Source organism: Thermobia domestica, chromosome 10 (assembly GCF_964235325.1).
Source record: "Thermobia domestica chromosome 10, izTheDome1.hap1.1, whole genome shotgun sequence".
NCBI lineage: Eukaryota > Metazoa > Arthropoda > Insecta > Zygentoma > Lepismatidae > Thermobia > Thermobia domestica.
This window is the reverse complement of record NC_137463.1, coordinates 216,860,884-216,881,053: the sequence shown is the minus strand read 5'-3', so window position 1 is coordinate 216,881,053 and position 20,170 is coordinate 216,860,884. Positions and strand designations below refer to the sequence as shown.

Below are 20,170 nucleotides of genomic sequence, written 5' to 3'. Positions count from 1 at the left end.
AATGAATCGAGGGAGTTGAGGGAGTAAAAATATACACTCGAGGGAGTCGAGAGAGCAAAAGTATTCACTCGAGTAGGGATGGTATCGAGACGAGACGAGACGAGACTTTGTACAGTCTCCATCTCGTTTCGGTTGATAAATAACGGTCTCGGTCTCGGTCTCGGTCTCGTCTCGAGTAAAAAATCACGGTCTCGGTCTCGGTCTCGTCTCGGTCAACAGATGCTTGTTTCGATCTCGGTCTCGGACTCGACTACCAAATCTCGGTCTCGTCTCGAAAGTCTCGAAATAAATAGTGTGAAATTAAAATAGTGAAAGTAATATTCTCGTATAGTCTGTCGTTTCCGCTTATTTTTTCCTTTCATTTTGACTTAGAATTATAGTATGGTGTACCTCTTCATAGCTAATTTGCTAGTGCTAATGCTTTCCATGCGCGTATTCCAGGTTCAATGATCAGTGGGTATATCACCCTAAAACCCTAATAGAACCCATATTTCACTTTCAGCAATAGACTTTGTCTCATATAGCCTCAGAACTGCCTATACAATTAAACTCTATTAAATTAACTCCAGTACTATACAGTAGTTTATTTCCTTCCTTTGAATCAGAATTGTTCAATACCTCCTAACGGATAACGCAACACATAGCAGCACGAGTGTATTAATTCGTACCGAAATTGAAACTTTACAATTTCTCATTATTCAATACATTCTACTTTGACTGTAATTTTAGAAACAGAATATAACGTTCATTATCTTAACAATTAGGGTAAAGTATTACTACAATATACGTATTTTGTTTGAAATTGATGAAATGCTTTATTACCGTTTCACATCTCCGTCTTTAATTGACACTTTATAACACGAACGTCCTGAACCTTGTGGTGGGAGCTACTACGCTCATCTTTGCTATGTGAGGTCTCGAGTTGGATCACAAAACAAGTTAGATTCAAAGTCCGATGTTTCGCATAATTCGCGTCTCATTTTAAGTGCATTCTGTTCTTATACTAGTTCATAAGGTCGTAATGCATTACGTAAGCACATATCCAGTGCCGTAACATAGATTAATCTTATTCTTGAGCTCTTAATGGTGCATGCAATCTTTATTCGAGAAAACTAATCTTGCGTTTATTACGTTGAAATTTTATATTGATTGAAAATTAGTTGCATAACATGGACATACATATTATTATATAAGTATATAGGTAATTCGAGTTATCTGTATCTATTTTTTCTCACTCGCCAAAACAAGTGATTCTTAGCTTTCTAGTTTTCTTTTGTATTAATTTTCGTAGTTTTGCTGCAACATGATGGATTGAATAGTCAAAAATACTTTTTTCGATCTATGATTTTCATTACATTTTGGATCCATTTTTACCCTATCTTACCTAGTAAAAGTTATATATTTAGTCTTAGTTGAGGAACCAGTTTTTCGCTTCTGTAAAATTACGAAATTATGACTTGGTTAAGTTTACCTCCGAGGTCCAGATATAATAAAATCATCACCATCATCATAATCAACCATTATCAATCCATTGCTGGATGAAGGTCTTTCCAAGTCTTCTCCACAACTATCTAACGGGCAATTCTTTTCCAGGTTACTCCTCCAGTGGCTCTTGACTTCGTCACACCTTCTTGTATGCGGAGGTTTCCTAGGCTGTTTTTGTCTCGTGGTATCCAGTCTAGAATTGTTTTCGTCCGTCGATCATAATTTCTTCTTGCAATACGTCCAGCACACTTTCCAGCTCATATTAAATTATTTCATTAGCACCATCAGTATTGATTTCTATATATTTGGACTACAAATAGTTCGAATTCGCTACTTTGGGAGTACAGACACGCTACTTTTTAATCATCGGATCTGACAACGCTGACTGAATGATTTAAATCAACACAATGTGAGGACCCCCATTTGGTCTAGCGGCTAGAACTCTTGATTTCGGTTCGCGTGGTCCCGAGTTCGATTTCCGGTAGGGGTAAATTTGAACGACCGAAGTGGTTCGGATTCCACTATAATCATTAGCTCCACGTCTCCTTTAGCCACCCTAGCATAACTGTGGGACGTTAAACTAAAACAAAACAAAACAAAAGTGAACACTGTGTATTACTAACTGTAAGTTCTTGAATAATTGCATATAGCTATATAGTATGGATCGAGTTTGAGGTGGTCGGTGGTCAAACTAAAGCAAGTGAAATGTAATTATGGTGCAATTAGAACTTTTAATTAAGCACGATCTTAATCTAAAGTGTACATCAGGCCTAAGGCTTAAGGGGAACAACTAGTGTTACTGAAAATGTATCAGTTACATTTAATCTCAGTTACAATTTGCATTTACATGTATTTCTGGAACGAAGATTTAAACATTAACATTATAAGTAGCCAAAAGACTATGAAAAACATCGTCTCTTGAAAGCATTCTTGCACCATAAAACAAGTTACGAGTAATATTAAAATATTTTGCAGTTTATCTACCTTATTTGCACATATTTAGAATAATATTTAGCTGCCTATTTAGAATAATATTTAGCTGTCACTGCTTAAAATAATGTAACTGCGACTTGTTGTAATTAAAACCACCAAAAACTGTTGTAATGTTATAGAAGCCAGGGGCGGATCCAGGGGCGATCGCCCCCAGAAGGGGAAACTTTCTTTTTTTATATATATAAATAAAACCCATCCCAAAGTTTGAAGCCCTTAAAAGTAGCAGTATGACAACCCACCAACCCCCAGAAGTCGGTCCTGGATCCGCCCCTGATAGAAGTAAAGGAAAGCAATAATCATTATAAAAATTTAATAAAAATGCGTCATTTTAAGCAGTATAACAATCACTACCAATGTGTTTGGCATCTCTGAAACGATTTGAAATAACAATTGTTATAAATGGCGTTATAAGCATTTAAGTCTTTTGGAAGCATCTGCATGATGAGACGTGATATGTCAGCGCGTTTTTGAAGTAAAGTCTTTAGAAACATTTAAATTTTCCGTTTCTTGTAACTTTGTTCCTTCATTCATTCGAAATATATTATACCAAGATCACAGTATTTGACGCTAAGGTACAGTTGATGCGCATTGCACCGTCCATGCATTTGAGTTATTAGAGATTTCCAAGCTACATAAATAATGTATGGGCTATTGTGGGTTTGTTAAATAACTAAATATGTAATACTTTACGTAGCGCAATTTGAGAAAATACAACTTTATTTTGCTTTAGCAACATTGCTTGTTTATCTAGTGATATTGCAGAGTATCAAGAAGAATTTCCCAACTTGGTACAAAATTTCAGCATTTTTAATATTATATATATATATATATATCAGATCCTAGGGAAGGGCTATAGGGACTATAGCCCCCCTTAACGCTCAGGTATGCACTGGATAAAATGGGCTTCAATCCTACTTTCTTTACACTGGATAAAGCGGCAAACCATGGTTTAGCCCCTACCTTAATCATATACTGTGTCCGCGGCTATATATATATATATATATATATACAGGATGGCCCATTTTAATCTTTCCACTGGGATATCTCGAAAACGGTTGAACATAATGAACCGAACAAAGACTCAAATAGGAAATGCCATGGGGCATACTGAATGGTGTCGCGGCGCCTCCCGGGGCCGCCTTTCATGGGGTACCAGGGCCAAACTTTAAAATTTTAAATGGAAACATGGGGCGAGTAATACCTCGTTCCATAGATCTTTAAAAAATAAAAAGTGTTGTGGCAAAAGATTTTTCTTATGGGTCACCGTTTTCAAAATGGCCGCCAAGACATGGTGCCTGTGTCAGATAAAACGTCCAGTACCACTAGACCCCTAATATGAAAATGGAGATAAATGAGCAGAATAAAACTCGTATAGGAAAGTACAGAGGGTATTTATCATTCCACGGCTCGAATATAATGCAACGGAGAAAAAGATTATTAAAGTATAATTGACATGATGCAAAAGAGGAAATGATAGAAAATTATCTTTCCGATCTCTGTCCGTAAGTAAGAGAAGCGGGAATGAATGGTAAAATCTCAAATGAGAACCTCACTTTTTATTTGCAATAGATATGGTTTGTCTGAAACACTTGTGTATACAAATGACTGGTACTATACTGAATAAAAATAAAGTGAAATAAGGTGAATAAAAATAAGGTGAAATTCAAGTTTAACAACATTTTACCCGCCCCTTCGCCTCTGATAATTTAACGCATTGCGTGCAAGATTTTTGGGACATATCTGGATCAGTATGTACCGTTTCGTTACTAAGGATCACAACTGAAATTACCGTTGAAATTTATTCGGAATGTAACTGTGGACATCTTAGTGAAACTCATATTCTATCACATGCAAGAAGACATAGAAGGAAAAGAAGAAAACCAATATCATGCAGACGACTGTTGAACAAAACCAACGTTTGTAAACATTGTTCTAAAATTGCATTGTTCGACAAATTGGTTTCGCATTTCAGTTGATTCATTTTTGCATCAAACTATCGCCTGCAATCAAAATGGAAGGTACCATTTAACAAGAATTTTACATACTTTATCCCACTACAGAGACATTTATATCTTATAAAAACACATTTCAAATAACTTTGTTTCGTAGATACAATTGCAAAAACTAAGGCTCTCATTTGCAATTTCACCGATCCTTCGCGCTTCACTCACTTACGGAGTGAGGTTGGAGTGATTATTTTCTAGGAGTTAGATTTCTTTCTTTCCATTATGGCACTTTCACTCTAATCATCTTTTCGACTGTTGCAACATTTCCGAGTTATAGAATGATAAATACCCTCTGTGGTTTCCTATTCGAATATTTGTTCTGGTGTTTTCATATTAGTGATGCTGGACGTTTTACCTGATGCAGGTACCATGTTTTGGTGGTGATTTTGAAAACGTTGACCCATATGAACAATCTTTTGTAACAGCACTCTTTAGTTTTTAAAAGATATGTCGAACGAGGTATCATTCACCCCATGTTTCCATTTACAATTTTGAAGTTGCGCCCTGGGCCCCTATGAAGGGTGGCCCTGGGAGTCTTCGCGACAATATCAATCGATGTGCCACATGACAATTTCTATTTGAGTTTCTGTTCGGTTCATTTATGTTCAACCGTGTTCGTATTAGTGGTACTACACGTTTTACTGTATCTGATAGAGGCAACATGTCTTGGCGGCCATTTTGAAAACAGTGCCCGATATGAAAGATCTTTTGCCACAACGCTTTTTAGTTTTTCAAGATCTATCGAACGAGGTGCCACTCACCCCTTGCTCCATTTAAAATTAAAGTTGGGCCCCGGGAACCCATGCAGAGCGGACCTGGGTGCTGGGAGGCACCGCGACCATATATATATATATATATATATATATATATATATATATATATATATATATATAGAGAGAGAGAGAGAGAGAGAGAGAGAGGGAAGAGAGAGAGAGAGAGAGAGAATTCTATTCGCATCAGCAGTGGATTTTGTTTCGGGAGAGGCTTGAGGAACGAGTGAGAAACATTTGCGTTGTACGTGCAATGCAAAAAATTATCACAAATTTATTTCGGGAGGGGTTTGAGCCCGATAACCACCCCCTAAATACGCCACTGTATATCAGTCAACCGTTCTCATATTATCTAACACAGCAACGAAACAAATTTTGAGTGAAGGCAATTTTAGTATTTATCAGTATCAATATTCGAGACGAGACCGAGACTTTCGAGACTGGCCTAAGTCTCGTCTCGGTCTCGTCTCGGTATATAAAAGTCCGTCTCGGTCTCGGTCTCGGTACCATCCCTACACTCGAGGGAGTCGAGAGAGTAAAAATATTCACTCGAGGGACTCAAGGGAGTAAAAATATTCACTCGAAGGAGTCGAGGGAGTCAAAATATTCACTCGAAGGAGTCGAGGGAATAAAAATATTCACTCGATGGAGCCGAGGGAGTAAAAATATTCATTCGAGGGAGTAAAAATATTAACTCGAGGGAGTCGAGGAAGTAAAAATATTCACTCGAGAGACTCAAGGGAGTAAAAATGTACACTCGAGGGAGTCAAAATATTCACTCGAAGGAGTCGAGGGAGTAAAAATATTAACTCGATGAAGTCGAGGGAGTAAAATATTCATTCGAGGGAGTAAAAATATTCACTCGAGGGACTCAAGGGAGTAACAATATTCACTTGAGGGTGTCAAAATATTCACTCGAAGAAGTCGAGAGAGTAAAAATATTAACTCGATGGAGTCGAGGGAGTAAAATATTCATTTGAAGGAGTAAAAATAATCACTCGAGGGAGTAAAAATATTTACTCGAGGGAGTCGAGGGAGTAAAAATATTCATTGGAAGGAGTAAAAATAATCACTCTAGGAACTCGAGGGATTAAAAATATTCACTCGAGAGAGTAAAAATATTCACTTCCTTTCACTTATAATCATGGTAAATTCTTATTGTTAAAAATATTAAGTTTTGACTTCATCTTCTAAGCTTTGTTTATTTTTCAATTTTTTACTTCTCTATTCTTCAAGTCGTACCACATAATTACTAACAGTAATCAGGTGATTTCTACCGAGTCTCTAATATTCTAGGCAATTTGCTATTCTCTCGTACAATATGAGATTCATCATTAGAGGAGCTACATGGATAACTTTTGATTTACTTGCTTTCTATATATCTGAATAATTATATTTTAATTTTATCTTATTCTTATATTTTAATATTACATAAATCTATCATCTTGAGCAAGTTAGTCGAGGTGATATATTTTATGATTATACTCGTACAAATGAATGTGTTTCTTATTATTTAAAAAATATACGGTATGTTAAACTTTCATTATTATGAAATAAACTGTAATGCATAGTTAGTATTCATCTTCACTCAACAGAATCATCTTGATTTATCAATATCTCTCCTTTACTTTCGTGCTACATATAACGACATTTATACATTCCTTCTATTATGGCTTACATATTTAACAAATCTAAGTCGTTTGCGTTACAAACTATACCGGTAATAAAATTAATTTATGTAGAAAAACTGTAATACACCAATCTAGCAAATTTTGATGAATTACGGTGACTTGATAAAAGTTCGGTTTCTATGACTTCAAGCTTTTACTGTACACATACATATTTTATAATTTTTATCAAGTTTTTATACACTAAAAGGAAATAATCAGTACACATAAACAATAATGAACATAAACAAATCAGGAACGTGAACTATACATAAACAATAATAATAGACATATCTTATGTACTGTATTCTGATTACCGTATACGCCCATGTGATTTGAACACATTTTTACCCAATATTTCAACTAAAATTTCAGGGTATGAACATTAAACGGGTCTTCCAGTTAGTAAGTTTAAATGCAGGTATTCGCACCGTGTCTGAAGTAAATGAGAGGTGTTTAGAAAGCAAAAAATGCTACAATTGAATATTTGTAATACACGTGAACGTGAACAAAAATATTCACTCAAAGAGTCAAGGGAGCACAAAATCGAGGTGGTAAATGTATTCACTTGAGGGACAAAAAATATTCACAGGAGGGAGTTGAGGGAGTAAAAATATTCACTCGAGGGAGTCGAGGGACTAACAATGTTCACTCGAGAGAGTCGAGGGAGTAAAAATATTCACTCGAGGGAGTCGAGGGAATAAAAATATTCACTCGAGGGAAGTCGAGGGAATAGAAATATTGACTCGAGGGAGTCAAAATATTCACTCGAGGGAGTCGAGGAAGTAAAAAAAATTCACTCGAGGAAGTCGATGGAGTAAAAATAATCACTCGAGGTAGTCGAGGGAGTAAAATTATGCACTCGATAGAGTAAAAATAATCGCTCCAGGGAGTCGATGGAATAAAAATATTCACTTGAGGGAGTCAAGGTAGTAAAAATATTAACTTGAGAGAGTCGAGGTAGTAAAAATGTTCACTCGAGGTAGTCGAGGTAGTCGAGGAAGTAAAATATTCACTTGTTGGAGTCGAGGGAGTAAAAATATTCATTTGATGCATTAAAAATAATCACTATCAGTTTAGTCATTCGTTACAGTGATATGATATTGTGGACCCAGTTAGAAATATTCAATTGTAGCATTTTTTGCTTTCTAAACACCTCTCATTTACTTCAGACACGGGGCGAATACCTGCATTTAAACTTACTAACTGGAAGACCCGTTTAATGTTCATACCCTGAAATTTTAGTTGAAATATTGGGTAAAAATGTGTTCAAATCACATGGGCGTATACGGTAATCAGAATACAGTACATAAGATATGTCTATTATTATTGTTTATGTATAGTTCACGTTCCTGATTTGTTTATGTTCATTATTGTTTATGTGTACTGATTATTTCCTTTTAGTGTATAAAAACTTGATAAAAATTATAAAATATGTATGTGTACGGTAAAAGCTTGAAGTCATAGAAACCGAACTTTTATCAAGTCACCGTAATTCATCAAAATTTGCTAGATTGGTGTATTACAGTTTTTCTACATAAATTAATTCTATTACCGGTATAGTTTGTAACGCAAACGACTTAGATTTGTTAAATATGTAAGCCATAATAGAAGGAATGTATAAATGTCGTTATATGTAGCACGAAAGTAAAGGAGAGATATTGATAAATCAAGATGATTCTGTTGAGTGAAGATGAATACTAACTATGCATTACAGTTTATTTCATAATAATGAAAGTTTAACATACCGTATATTTTTTAAATAATAAGGAACACATTCATTTGTACGAGTATAATCATAAAATATATCACCTCGACTAACTTGCTCAAGATGATAGATTTATGTAATATTAAAATATAAGAATAAGATAAAATTAAAATATAATTATTCAGATATATAGAAAGCAAGTAAATCAAAAGTTATCCATGTAGCTCCTCTAATGATGAATCTCATATTGTACGAGAGAATAGCAAATTGCCTAGAATATTAGAGACTCGGTAGAAATCACCTGATTACTGTTAGTAATTATGTGGTACGACTTGAAGAATAGAGAAGTAAAAAATTGAAAAATAAACAAAGCTTAGAAGATGAAGTCAAAACTTAATATTTTTAACAATAAAAATTTACCATGATTATAAGTGAAAGGGAGTGAATATTTTTACTCCTTCGAGTGAATATTTTAATCCCTCGAGTTCCTAGAGTGATTATTTTTACTCCTTCGAATGAATATTTTTACTCCCTCGACTCCCTCGAGTGAATATTTTTACTCCCTCGACTCTCTCAAGTGAATATTTTTACTCCCTTGAGTCCCTCGAGTGAATATTTTTATTCCTTCAGTTCCCTCCAGTGAATGTTTGTATTCCCTCGACTCCTTTGAGTGAATATTTTTACTCCCTCGAGTGAATATTTTTACTCCCTCGACACCCTCGAGTGATAATTTTCACTGTCTCAAGTGAATAATTTTACTCCCTTGGCTCCCTGGAGTGAGTACTTTTATTCCATCAACTCCCTCGAGTGAATGTTTTTTGTCCCTCAAGTGAATACATTTACTCCCTCGATTTTGTGCTCCCTCGACTCTTTGAGTGAATATTTTTATTCCCTCAGTTCCCTCCAGTGAATGTTTGTATTCCCTCCACTACTTTGAGTGAATATTTTTACTCCCTCGAGTGAATATTTTTACTCCCTTGAGTCCCTCGACTGTATATTTTTACTCCCTCGAGTGAATATTTTTACTCCCTCGACTCCTTCGATGAAGTCAGAGCCCATTTTCTTCCTTGTAGAAACTCGGCTTTCATAATTTTAAAAGGAAAATGTTTTCATTTATCTGTGTAAGCACAGTAAATCATTGTGTTTTCATAGCAAGCAGTATTGCTAACCACGTAAATATTACTGTTGCTAAACATACTGCAAGAAGACGCTAAAAATATTAATTTTATTGGAAATAACGCTAGTTTAGTCACTAGACAACATTTACAAGGTGCTAAGTTCCTATTCTAACAATGATAAATGAAGCAATTGTCGTTGCTAAAATATCTTGAACCATTTCTAGATCAAGCGACAAAGTGTTACATTTGTAACATTGATAACAAGAGTGAAACAAGAACAGCTTCACGTTCCCGCTCAAGTGTATAAATTTTTTGTCATGCAAGTGCATCAACACAAACATTGCCCGAATAATCAAAACATAACATACTAATCCGTCAAAACTAATGAAAACAGGGCAGTAGATCATTCTGACATGCTAGTTTGTCAATGTTTTATATTCATGGCGGACATATCCGTAATGTAAAAAAATCGACATTTCTCCTTATGTCCACCATTAGAAGTCAATTCATTTGTACACATTAAAACACGTCCAAATTTGAAAACATACATTTCTGAGCTGTTTAGACTCGTTTCGGGCTCTGTGTGTAGTACCTCTGACAAAGTTGTCGTGCACACGTGGGAAAATTACCGTGCCCGAGTAAAAGGTTTATAGTAGATACTCACTAATTCCGGGAAATTCGAAAATGTTTGAGCGTTAGTGTATATGTATAATTGTTTATCATATTTGTTTTTCTCATAAACAAATACAATTAAATCCATTGTACGTGTAAATAGACTTCGAACAAAATAGTTTTGCATTTTTCTTGGAATCAATCAACTGCGTTATGCAAGGTTTTCCATATTTACTACAAATATATGGGGTAAATACAAAACGTAGTATTGTAAATTTTACAACCTTATCACGACAAATATGTTTTGCCATTAACAAGGTAAGTCTAATAGCATAAGTAGCTTAGAGAATACCGAGTTTTTCTTAGATTCTTACGATAATCCGGTGAAGAATCTAAAGATTCCAAATAGCCAGTAAAAAGGTGAAAGGCTGGTTCCTATTGCAGCTGTAGCACCAATCATCAGTGAAATGCATAATGTTAGCTTTCTTCCTTTGGCGTCGGACAATGGACCCATTAGGCACGAACCAAACAGCATTCCTTTAAAAATAGAATTACAGACAAGAACATTACTGATTCTAATTACATAGAAATTATCAAGTATTTGTTACTACGTATAATAACAGTGAAAAAAGACAGCTCCATGACGTAATAAAGTCAGGAGTGGATTAAGAGTTTTTTTGAGGAGGAGGCACAAATCTGGGAATAAGTTGAGGATATTTTCCGGTATATAACTTGAGACATCAACTTTCCAGTTCTGATATCCTCAAAATTTTACGTGGTTTTACATAATAATGAATCTACTTTGATTCCTTTTTATGTTGTTCTTTATTAACAGACATGCCTAGTCTCGTTACACTCTGAAAGAAAAATATTTTCAATTTGTGTAATAAATGGATTTTAACTTTCCAATAATTCAAAATTAGGTAAGAAGTTCAGCGATAATGAGTGGTAGTTTTTATGCGAGATTTGTATGTGCGCACAGCCTCTCTTCGTCGTTGCACAAAAGGATAGAAGTTCGGAGGGATGCTCAAAATACTACCCGCCGCTGTAAGATATAGGAATATTAATTAGTTTGTAATAATAACATACTGAATGCAGATTATTTGTCTAATAAATTGACAGAAAAATCTCTTCGGATGGGCTCTTTGAATTAGCACAAAAAGAGTTATAGCTTGCCTTAATAACGCGTACAATTCTGCTCCCATTCTAAGTCTGACGCTGATTTAAGTTTTGTCATGTAACACGTGAGCGTCAATCGCCATACTTGCAAGGCAACAGAAAGAGAAATAGTTGACTGTATATTTTAATATCAAGACGGAATCATACTACATTTTTATTTATTTATCTAAATTCAGTCATTTTATCCTGCTGCAACGACCCTTCGTCATAGGCACAAATCCTAGATCCTAGTTGCATTTATTGATTACTATTAGTTCTTTCATCTAATAGAAAATGTTATAGTTATTTTTTATCTTTACGATCAAGTAGTTCTTTTTACTGTAGTGTATTTGCTCTTTCAACTTTGGTTTTGTTAACGGACTCTTTTATTGTTATTGAAGTCCATTGATTCTGGTAGAACGTATCAGTGAATGAGTTTTTGTTGGTCTTTTTAGTCTTTTTTTTTAACTTTATACGTTCATAAAATTATTTTTTTCATGAACTATAGTAGTCTTCTTATGAGGCACTGTTCTTCATGTTTATATTAGATTCGCACAAACCAGAATCGTATTCATAGTTTTTATAAGTTCTTTCCTTTTATTTTATTGAATAATTTACATTGAAAACTGAAATGGTTGAGAATGCCATTTTGATGTTCATTTCCTTTTTTGGCATTAAATTTACTTTAACAAACGTGAGCCTACCATCGTGCATTAAAATAAAGTGTTTTTTTCTTTTTTGTTCTAGGCCTGGTTTTAATACACTCCCAAGTAACTAAGTCGTTAGTAATACAAACATAATTCAAAAGTGTTGCTTTAATGTTAGTAACTGTCCTGTTCCCTACCGAAGTTTTAGATAATAAATTAGTTTTCTCCTTAAATTTTATGCGCACATGATCCTTAAGATAAAATGAAGCTATAGTATACTTATTAGCGTGAAAAGTAAGATAAACCTTTACGGTTAATATTAAGTTACAAGATGTTTTGTATAAAGAATAGTGATTATTTAGTGATCTGTAGCATTAGCTTATCTGAACATATAAAAGCATTTGTAGTATTGAATTATTTTTTATCTTATTCCATTCCAACTTACTCACATATTCTTTGAGTTACTAAATTCCAAATTTTCGAGACGTTGAATAACTGAAGAGAATGTTTTTGTTACTTTGTTAGCATGCATCTCAATTGGCTTATTATTAGTACCTTTCAAAATTACATTTTCAGGCAAAATGAAGGTTGCAAACAAATAACTTGTGTTGATTCATATTAGATTATTATAAAAGGAAGATAAAATTGCGAAACATACACCACGAAAATATTTTAAACAATAGTGTCTGATTGTTTGATTTAGTACATAACGGTTCTCTCCATATTTATTCGCACTCGAACTTCAGTATTATAGTTAAGTATTTGAAAGATACCCACGTAATGTGGGTTCTTATCACCACAGGATGGCGAATCGAGGAGAAGTCCTCGAGATATAGTGGTTAGCTGCGAATATATTGTCGCGGCCAGACGACAATAGGTGTTCATCGAGCTTGAGAAGTTGACTTGAAACTGTGAGCCTGTAAAAAAGTTATTTGTTCACATTCATTGAAGCCTCTGACCAGGACTGATAACTTGGCACGACCTGACCAAAGTGAAATAGACAAGAGAACGTGAAATATAAGAATTCTTTATAGAACAGACGCGTTAAAATCCGTTAGGTATAGAAATATAGAATGGATCTAGTAGGAGTTCAGAAAATTAGATAGGAACAAAAGGAAGCCGTGCAGCCCGGAAATTTTCTTCTACGGAGAAGGGTTAAAAAATCACCAATAACGAACAGGATTTTCCTTCACAAACGGATAATATCAGCAATTAAAGGAATTGAAATTGTTAACGATAGACTTTTTTATTACTCTTAAAAGTCGGTGGTGTGATATTATTGTTCTAAGTGTACATATCTTAACAGAGGATAAGGAGGACGATATAAAAGACAGTTTAAAAACAAATAGAACAGTTATTTGACCAACTCCCGAGACACCATATGAAAATTATGTTAGGGGATTTCAATGCGAAGATAGGACGGCAGGATATTTTCAAACCGAATATAGGAAGTCCGCATAAGGAAAGTAATGACAACGGCGTTAGACTAGTGAACTTCGCAACATCCAAAATCCTTCTCGTGAAGAGTACAAAATTCCCATCTCGTGACGTTCATAAATATACCTGGACTTCACCAGATGGAAAAATATATAATAAATTGATCACGTTTTAGTAGATAGAAGAAGATAATCTAGCATAATTGATATCTGGTCGTTTAGAGAGGCTGATTTTGACACTGACCACTACCTGGTAGCAGCGATAATAAGAGAGAGACTATCTTTGAATAAAGAAAGTATTCAGTGTCTAAAAACGAAGAGATATAATATAAAAAATTTAGAGGAGAAAAGGAGAATATTAGATTAAAATGCCGAATAGATTCTTGGTTTTACAAAGGTCGGAATGGACTAGTGTTGAGAATACTTGGTTTGAAATTAGGAGTAACATTATATTTGGTCTAGGAATTAATTCGTGCGGGTGGACAAGAGATGGCGCAACGAACGGAGCGTCCCACAGTTCCGTGTATCCACACATGTGTTGCAAACCCCTATACTACGCGTATCGTTCGTAGTATAGGGCAGTGGATTAAAGCGTCAACAACACCAGTTTGTAGTTAAGTGAACATGGCGCAATTTGTGCCTGATAAAGTGTTTTTGCGGGGTGTCCTGCTGCATTACTTTAACATGCAGAAAAGTGCGACTGAAAGTCATCGTATTTTGGTGGAAGTGTATGGTGACCATGCTCTAGCTGAGCGAACGTGTCAGAAGTGGTTTGCACGGTTTAGAAGTGGTGATTTCGGCTTGACAGACCAAGAGCGAGCTGGACAGCCAAAAAAATTTCAAGACGAAGAATTGACAGCATTGCTCGAGCAGGATTCGTGTCAAACGCAGGAACAACTTGCAGCAGCATTAGGCGTTGATCAAACAACAGTCTCCAAACGCTTGAAAGCCATGGGAATGATTGAAAAGATGTCACATTGGGTTCCACATGAATTGAAAGACAGAGACGTTGAAAGACGAAAAACCATTTGCGAATTGCTGCTTCAACGACAGAGCAGAAAGGGGTTTCTACATCGAATTATTACGGGTGATGAGAAGTGGATCCATTACGAGAACCCTAAACGAAAAAAGGCCTGGGTGAAACCAGGTGAACCAGGTCCATCACAACCAAAACGAGATATTCACTGTGCAAAGGTTATGCTGTGCATATGGTGGGATATGAAAGGTGTGGTGTACTATGAGCTGCTGCAACCGGGTGAAACTGTGAATGGAGAACGTTATCGACGACAATTAATGCGTTTGAAGCAAGCTCTGGCCAGAACACGACCAGAATGGGAGAACAGACATGATAAACTTATTGTTCAACATGATAACGCTCGCCCACATGTCGCAAAACCGGTCAAAACCTTTTTAGAAAATGTCGGATGGGAAGTTTTACCCCACCCGCCGTATTCACCAGACGTTGCTCCTTCGGACTACTACTTGTTCGATTGCATGAACAACGATTTGATTGGACAGCAGTTTACTTCTTCAGAAGATATCGAAACATGGGTCTCTGACTGGATCGCTTCCAAGTATGAGGACTTCTTTCGCCACGGAATCCGTACATTGCCTGACAGATGGGCGAAAGTGGTGGCTAGCGATGGACAATATTTTTCTTAAGATATTTATGTATTTTGTGTTTGTACTACAGCTTCAATGTGTGCGTACCAACCGCACGAATTAATTCCTAGACCAAATAATTTCAGTAAAAGAAAAATTGGGGCACCCAGAAATACCTAGGAACAAACCATGGTTTGACCAGGAATGCACTAAACTAGCAGAGAAGAGAAAACAGGCAAAATTCGTTGCCTATAAAATATACGTACAAACACAATACGTACACTACACAATATTTCGTTGACATCAAAAGGAAACTTCCAGGACTTTTAGAACAAAGAAATGCAAATTTTTGAAAGCCAAAATTTATTAACTTGACGATAATACTGGAAACAAAACATTCGTGACATGTATAAGCGTATCAACGAATTTAAAAAGTCTACCAACCTCGCAGTTATATATTAAAGAAAGCCGACAGAACAGTTCTCACTGATACAGATAGCATTTTGAACAGAGGGAAAGATTTCTTTGACGAGTTACTTAAAACGCAGCCAAAAACCAATGTTCGTGGAGAAGGGGAAATGTACACAACAGAATCTTATATTTCAGAGCCGAACCGAACAGAAATAGGCATTTCCATAAAGAAGTTAAAGAAACAACAAATCTCCGGGTGTAGTTAATTTTAGCTGGAAAAGAAAAATTGTGGAACAAAATACACTATTTCATTCTCCTTATCTGGAACAAGGAGGAATTGCCACAAGAGTGGAAAGAATCAATCATTGTTCCAATTCACAAGAAAGGCGACAGAACTGATTGTAATAATTATTGAGTCATCTCTTCTCTGTCAAGATCCTGTAAAATGCTCTCGAACATTCTGTTAGCAAGATTGACCCCATACACAGATGAAATTATTGGAGATTATCAGTGTGCATATATACGAAATTGATCAACTATTGACCAAAGGTTTACCATTCATCGAATATTCGAAAATAATAGGAATACAATATCCCGGTACATCAATTATTTATTGATTTTAGAAAGGCCTACCACTCTGTTAGGAAGGAAACATTGTACCACATCCTTACAGAATTTGGAGTACTAGAAAAGCTAGTTCCATTAAGTAAAATGTGTTGTAATGAAGCCCAGATTAAAGGCCGAGTAGAAAAGTACTTGTCCATGTCGCCATTATTTTTAGATGTGTTCTGGAATATGCTATAAGGAAAGTCAAAGATAGCAACCAGATCCTAGAGCTAAATGATCTTTATCAGACGTATTCTGATAATGTAAATCTGATAGAGTATAATAGGAAAACAATAGAAATGAATGCAGAAGTTCTACTAAACGCTTGCTGGGACATGGGTCTAGAAGTAAATACAGAGAAAATTAAATACTTGGAAATTCATCGGGATCGTATTGCTGTAAATTATGGATACATGAAAATATCAAATAATACTTTCGAGAAAGTTTATACTTTCAGATATTTACAACCGAAACCACATCCACAAAGAAATTAAGTGTCGATTGAAAGCAGAGAATTCGTGTTATTATTCAGTTGAAAATATTTTGTTTTCGTGAATTCTGTCAAGGAATTTGAAGCTTTATATATATATATATATATATATATATATATATATATATATATATATATATATATATATATATATATATATATATATATATAAAGTAATAATGCCTGTTATGCTGTTAGGGAGGCAAAACATGGTCTGAGAGAACAACGCAGTCTGAAATTATTTGAGAATAAAATGCTAAGGCAAATATTCGAATCCATGAGGAACGAGAATAGCTAAAGGTGGAAACTTCATAATGAGGAACTCCATAATTTATACCATTTATCAGACATTGTTTGGGTCATCAAGTGTAGGAGGGTCAAGTGGTCAGATTATATAGCCAGGATGGAAGAAAGTTTGAACGCTTTCAAAATTGTAACTGGAAATCTAATCGGAAAATGACCATTAGGGAGAGTTAGGCGCATATAGGTGGACAATGTTAAGATGGGTTTCACAGAAGTACTAGTACAAAGTAGAAACTGGGTCCAGTTAGGTAACGACAGAAGTCAATGGAGAGCTTTTGTGAATGCGGCATTAAACCTCCGGGTACCATAGGCCATAAAGTTAGTTAGTTAGTCCTAAATTTGAGTATTTCAGATGTTACTTTAGATTATTTAATTATTTAATGCTTTTGCACTTCCATTAAATAATAGTAGACTATCTTTGTCGACTATCGATAGAATGGTTTAATAGTTTCTGTGTAGTTTTGAATATCAGTGTGTACAATTTAATGATAATTTTTAACTGCTCGCAGAGGAGTTAATTATCTTCAAAGGTAGGAAAGACTTCTTAAAATTGTTTCGATATTAGATCTATCGTCTCATTCGGTACGTAACTATTTAGTGCTGTCAGAATATTTCCGACTATTTTTTAATTGAGAGTCCTGTTTTTTCTTTTACTTTGTGGACCTGTGAGGTGTATTTTTAGCTGAAGATTCGTGTATCTCGTGACATAATGTTTTGCGAAAAAAATCCAACTAGATTTTGAGTAATCTATTATCAAGGACGATTGTTCAAGAGTTGGCTTCCTCTTTCTATTGTTATTTTTAGACGTTGTTTTCTTTTCTCGAATACTATTTACACTTGGAGAATAGGAGTATTTGTTATTGTAGTACTTATCTCTTATATTTTTATACTACCCCATTATCTTCATTCGGCAGAGGATTTATTTACTTTATATTTTTTGCAGCTTAGCTAAAGCCCTTGTAAAATGAGCCTCTGGTAATATTGACTGAGTTGATCTGATAATATTATTCCCTTCTGTATTTTTTATTTTTTTTCAAGGGGGGGATTCATAATCAGATTGATTCTTCTCTGCCTTGTAAAGTGAGATATTACTTAGGTAATCTGAATTGTTAGCTTGGGATGAAGTGTTATGTATATTTTGTAAGGGAATTTGTATGCTTACTTCTATATTTCTTGCTATGATAATGTATATACGAGACCACCATTCTCGTAATACCAGACCATCATTTTTACTTGGTTGGTTAGCAACCTGAATGTTAGCTGCATTGAAAAATAAGAGTTAACTGGGCATAATTAACAAATTATTTTTGTCGTAATTGTTCAGGACAGTTACTAAAATAAGCATCTTTTTATGCTTTGCAGTTGAATTTGATTTCGTTAGTAGAATAAATGTTTTAAACATATTTTTTCATTTGATTTACAAGCTCAGTTACCACATCATTCACAAACAGTGCATCCTCAAATAGTTGTTCAATTTGTAGGTTCAAATAAATAGTTTTACATTTACCAGTGCATATTGAACATAAAAATAATAGCTAGGATGTCTCTGTTAAGATTTTCAACATTGTTTCGGTAAATGTGCCTGATTGATATAATTGACATCTTACATTTAATTTCTCTTAAGATTTCATCTTCTGAGATATTAGAGTCAGTGTTCCTATTACGCCTCTTGTGTAAATGGCGGCACTTGGTATGTAAACTGTCAAATTTTCTTGTTTTAAGATAGCATTAGTAAGAATTGTTTTGCATGTTTATTGTTGACAAGGTAAATTTTAATCACATTTTTGCCAACAGTTTGAAAACTGTTAATTCCTCCAATTTCTGCAACATATAACTTACAGCTAATATACATTAGATGTTTTTGTTCAAACTGCTTTATTAGATTCCAGAAAAATGAAGTAATAAGTTTGTATTACAATTCAATTCATTATTTATTTGTACCGTGTATTCTTTCCGTTATTATTTCTAATTTGGAACGAAATTTTGGTTAGAAGCTAGTTGAACTTTCACAACGTTAATTTCCGTTATCTTGGAGTTTCTTGTGACTTACATTTGTTAATGAAGTTTCGCTATTATTTAACTCATCGTTTTAAGTTAATAATTATATCTTATCAAGGCATTAAATTTTACCCTGAAACAAAAGCAAAGATTTGATTTCACTTGACTGCTACTAATAGTATGTAATTAGGAATCTTGATTCCTTAGGTAAAGAGCTATTAGTTCACTTAAATTTCATACATTGATACAAGTTTTCACTATGCAGACACATGTTAATAAACACGACTGGATAAGTTTACTTCTCTCATTTTGTAACAATTACGTTTTGCTATTTTTTTGCATCATCACATATCATCAGATTCTCACTGATTAAAGCCACTAGAAAAGCTCTCTAGATTAATTGCTTCTTCCATACAACTTATCTTTTTCTGTCCACATTCTACCAGATCAATATTATCTGGCTTTTAGTTAAATGATCTTATTAGATAACCCAAGAAGTCCAATCGTATTTTCATCCTAAGATGAAATATACGAAATCCGATTTAGTTTATATCATCAGCAATATCAATTTTCGATATTCGGCAAGCTATAGGGTCCCATTCTGGCAGAGCTCACTGAACATGAACCAAAGAAGTGGTGCAGTGTGTGGAACACTATTTTGAGGGTTATGAGCTGTTTTACTCGCAATAGTCAAATTTTTGAGAACATAGGAATATATTAACGTTTACCAGTCAATGAGGTGGGTGAACTTAGTATATTATGACCTTGTTTAGTCCTGAAGCAGAAAGACATCCCTGCGACTATCACGAACTGATTTCATTGTTTTCCATCTCTCATATATGCTCTTTTATCGCTACGAGTATAACATTGCATTGATTGTTCCATCAAGTTACAGGTGTCTGCGATGTACAGTACAAGTTCCTAAGCAGTCCACCAAACATAGGCTATACTCTTGTTGATGTACTTGTGTTTCTTGTTACGTTGAAATGGATTTCTGTGATGCCAGCTAATCACGAAAGCCCTACTGAATATCATACAAAACTTACTTCTTATCACACGGCAGCACTGTTGCCTTCCCCTGACAAGAAAAGAAGGAAAAAGATTCGGGTCTCACGTTAAACAGAAATCAAATCATGTTAAATCCATCGTCCAACTTTCCA

The 20,170-nt window shown here is 34.9% G+C and overlaps 1 protein-coding gene across 1 annotated transcript in view; it reads right to left on the bottom strand.

The window, feature by feature from the left end:
* LOC145662175 (synaptic vesicle glycoprotein 2B-like) overlaps positions 1-20,170 on the bottom strand; it is a 292,527-nt gene that overhangs the window by 53,770 nt on the left and 218,587 nt on the right. The window contains exon 4 of the mRNA XM_081727507.1: positions 10,734-10,896. Coding sequence (XP_081583633.1) covers positions 10,734-10,896 — 163 coding nt within the window. The remainder of the gene's footprint in view (positions 1-10,733; positions 10,897-20,170) is intronic.